Below are 2,500 nucleotides of genomic sequence, written 5' to 3'. Positions count from 1 at the left end.
GGTACATTCATGGAGATCCTGGCTTACGAAAGACTTGCTTGAAGAAAGCTGCCATGACCGAACAGGTCGAAGCTTGGACATCACATCCCTAAGCTTGGCTGCATAAGCCAGTGGAACTGCAGAGAAATTTACCAGGTAGCCAGATAGATGTTCCATATACAAGCTCAGCATAAGTGGAGCCAAGGTCTGATCTGAGTGAGCTCCTGATGTCTAAAAGTACAAGAGGGAAAGAAGTAGTCCAGTCTTCATGCTGATGAGCCATTAATGATGTTTTCAGCTGACGATGATATCGTCCGACAAGACCATTTGCCTGAGGATGGTAACTGGAAGAGCGATAACATCGAATTCCAAGCAAAGTCATAAGTTTGCTCCAAAGTTGTGACTCAAATTGACTTCCCCTGACTGATGTTTAATTGGCTAGTATTCCAAATCTTGATACCCAACCAGTAATAAAGGCTCGTGCTACAGTATCAGCATGGATGTCAGCAAGAGGAATTGCCTCTGGCCATCTAGTAAATCTGTTGACATAGATGAGGATGTACCTGTATTCATTGGAGTAGAGCAGGGGACAAACAAGATCAACATGAACATGGTCGAATCTAGAGGTAATCAGTTTGAATGAATCTCGAGATTAGAAGATGCTGTGATCCACGCATCAGGATGAGAGATGTCATGGAGTTGCTTGAAGATGGTATGTTAATATTTCTGAGGTAGACATGAACAAATGGTGTCTGTAGAAACATTAACTTTAATATTCTTCAGTTAAAATGCAGGACTGTCTTTCAGTTGCTGCAGCTCAACATCATTGGCTTGGTCTGCAGCAATTGCTGCATAATCAATGAAGGAAGAATCGACAGCAGAGACATTGCGAGACAGGGCATCAGCTGGAGTATTAACTTGGCCTTTAAAGTACCGGATGTCTGTGATGAACTGTGAAATGTAGTCCATATGACGAAGTTATTGAGGAGTGTAGGTAGACTTTTTGGTGTTGAAGATTGTAGAGAGTGGCTTGCAGTCGGTGAAGATGTAGAACTTCTTGCCTTCTACTAAGTGCCAAGACCATTGGATCACTTTATAAACAGCTAAAAGTTGTTGATCAAATGTGTTATAGTTCCGTTCAGCATTAATTAGTTTCTTTAAGAAAAAGGCTAAAGGTTTCCATACACATTCCAGATGTTGCAGAACAGCTCCAGTGCCAGTGATAGGGCATCTTGACTGGGAAAGCTGAGTGTAGTTATTGCACTGAGGGCTTGCTTAGCAGCATCGTAGGCAATATTAGCTTCAGGAGTCCAGACAAGAGCAACTGACTGAACTCTCTTGCGAGGTCTGATTATGGAATACTGAGGTTGGAGAGGAAGAGAATGCTTTGGAATGAATCTGTTGTAGTAGCTAATCATCCCTGGGAATTCCTTGAGCTGGCGCTGTGTATTTGGCAGGAAGTGGAGTGATTGATGTTGCAGAAACTCTGTGGTCGAGAAAATCAACAGACGAAACTCTATACACACCGCGATACCGTGCTGGAAGTAGTCAAAGAGACTTTGCATGTGTAGAGCGACAAGTTATTTCAATGTGATGAGTAACAGAATGCCTTATAGGTAGGGTTGCAGATTATGGCTGAGAAAGGAAAGGACTTCAGCAGTGAAGCAAATGGGTTGTTGGCATCGATTGTGGAGATCTATAAGCTATTTCCATGTAGAAGTTGAGCATTAGTAGACTTCGTAGAAATGGTGTCAATGAGTCTCCGATTTTTAATGTCAACTAGGTTGTTGAAGTTTCTAAAAAAAAATCGGCACCAAGTATGTCTTGAGACACAGCTGCTACATAGAAAGTCCACTGTAATGTGCGCTAAAGTTTGAGGTTGAGTGTAAGTGTTCAGGGACAGTTGATCCTTTGACTGCATGCAAACATGTTCAGAAAGAATGATTTGTGACTTGTCTTTGCAGGCAAAATGCTAACCTCGGTGCCATTGTCGACTAGGACCTTGATGTTGGAGAGTAGGTCCCACACATGAAGAAGCATGGAAGAGGTGTGGCGAACATTATGCACCTCTAATGCTTGCCTCTGCTGTTTAAAGTTATATTGAGGTTGCAGGGCTGAAGACACTTCCTTGAATTTACTGTGATAGAAGCATATGTCATCTCTTCCTCTGGACTGACTTCTTGACCTGTAGCGTGACTTATTGTTGGTAGAGATGCAGCAAGACTTGATTTTGGAGAGCATTACTCAGGAAAGTGAGTTTTGCAACAAGTTCTGCCAACTGTTCTGTTTGAGATATGGAAGCTACTTCGGCCACAGAACGAGAAGTAGGGAAGCGAATCTGCTAATTCAGCGAGTTTATTGATGGTGACCTTCCCTTTTACTGTGAATAATCCCTGATGAATACGGTATTAGAGTAATTTGGGACAAGACGAGACACTAACTGTATTTTTTTCAAACAAAACATTCTGTAATTAAATACAATTTTTGCCAAATGGCTAACATAAGCTCACTCCTGCAGATT

General features: G+C 42.0%; 1 protein-coding gene across 1 annotated transcript in view; it reads right to left on the bottom strand.

Moving 5' to 3' along the window:
* Positions 1-948, bottom strand: part of LOC125043632 — a 1,194-nt gene extending 246 nt beyond the window's left edge. Inside the window, exons 1-3 of the mRNA XM_047639867.1 lie at positions 791-948; positions 440-599; positions 1-210 (exon numbers count right to left, since the gene is read on the bottom strand). The exon at positions 1-210 is cut by the window's left edge and continues 246 nt beyond it. Of these exons, the coding sequence (XP_047495823.1) occupies positions 1-210; positions 440-599; positions 791-948 (528 nt within the window). The remainder of the gene's footprint in view (positions 211-439; positions 600-790) is intronic.
* Positions 949-2,500: the final 1,552 nt, after the last annotated feature.

Source organism: Penaeus chinensis, chromosome 34 (assembly GCF_019202785.1).
Source record: "Penaeus chinensis breed Huanghai No. 1 chromosome 34, ASM1920278v2, whole genome shotgun sequence".
Classification (NCBI taxonomy): domain Eukaryota; kingdom Metazoa; phylum Arthropoda; class Malacostraca; order Decapoda; family Penaeidae; genus Penaeus; species Penaeus chinensis.
The sequence above is the reverse complement of the archived record's forward strand: the minus strand, read 5'-3'. Positions and strand labels throughout refer to the sequence as shown.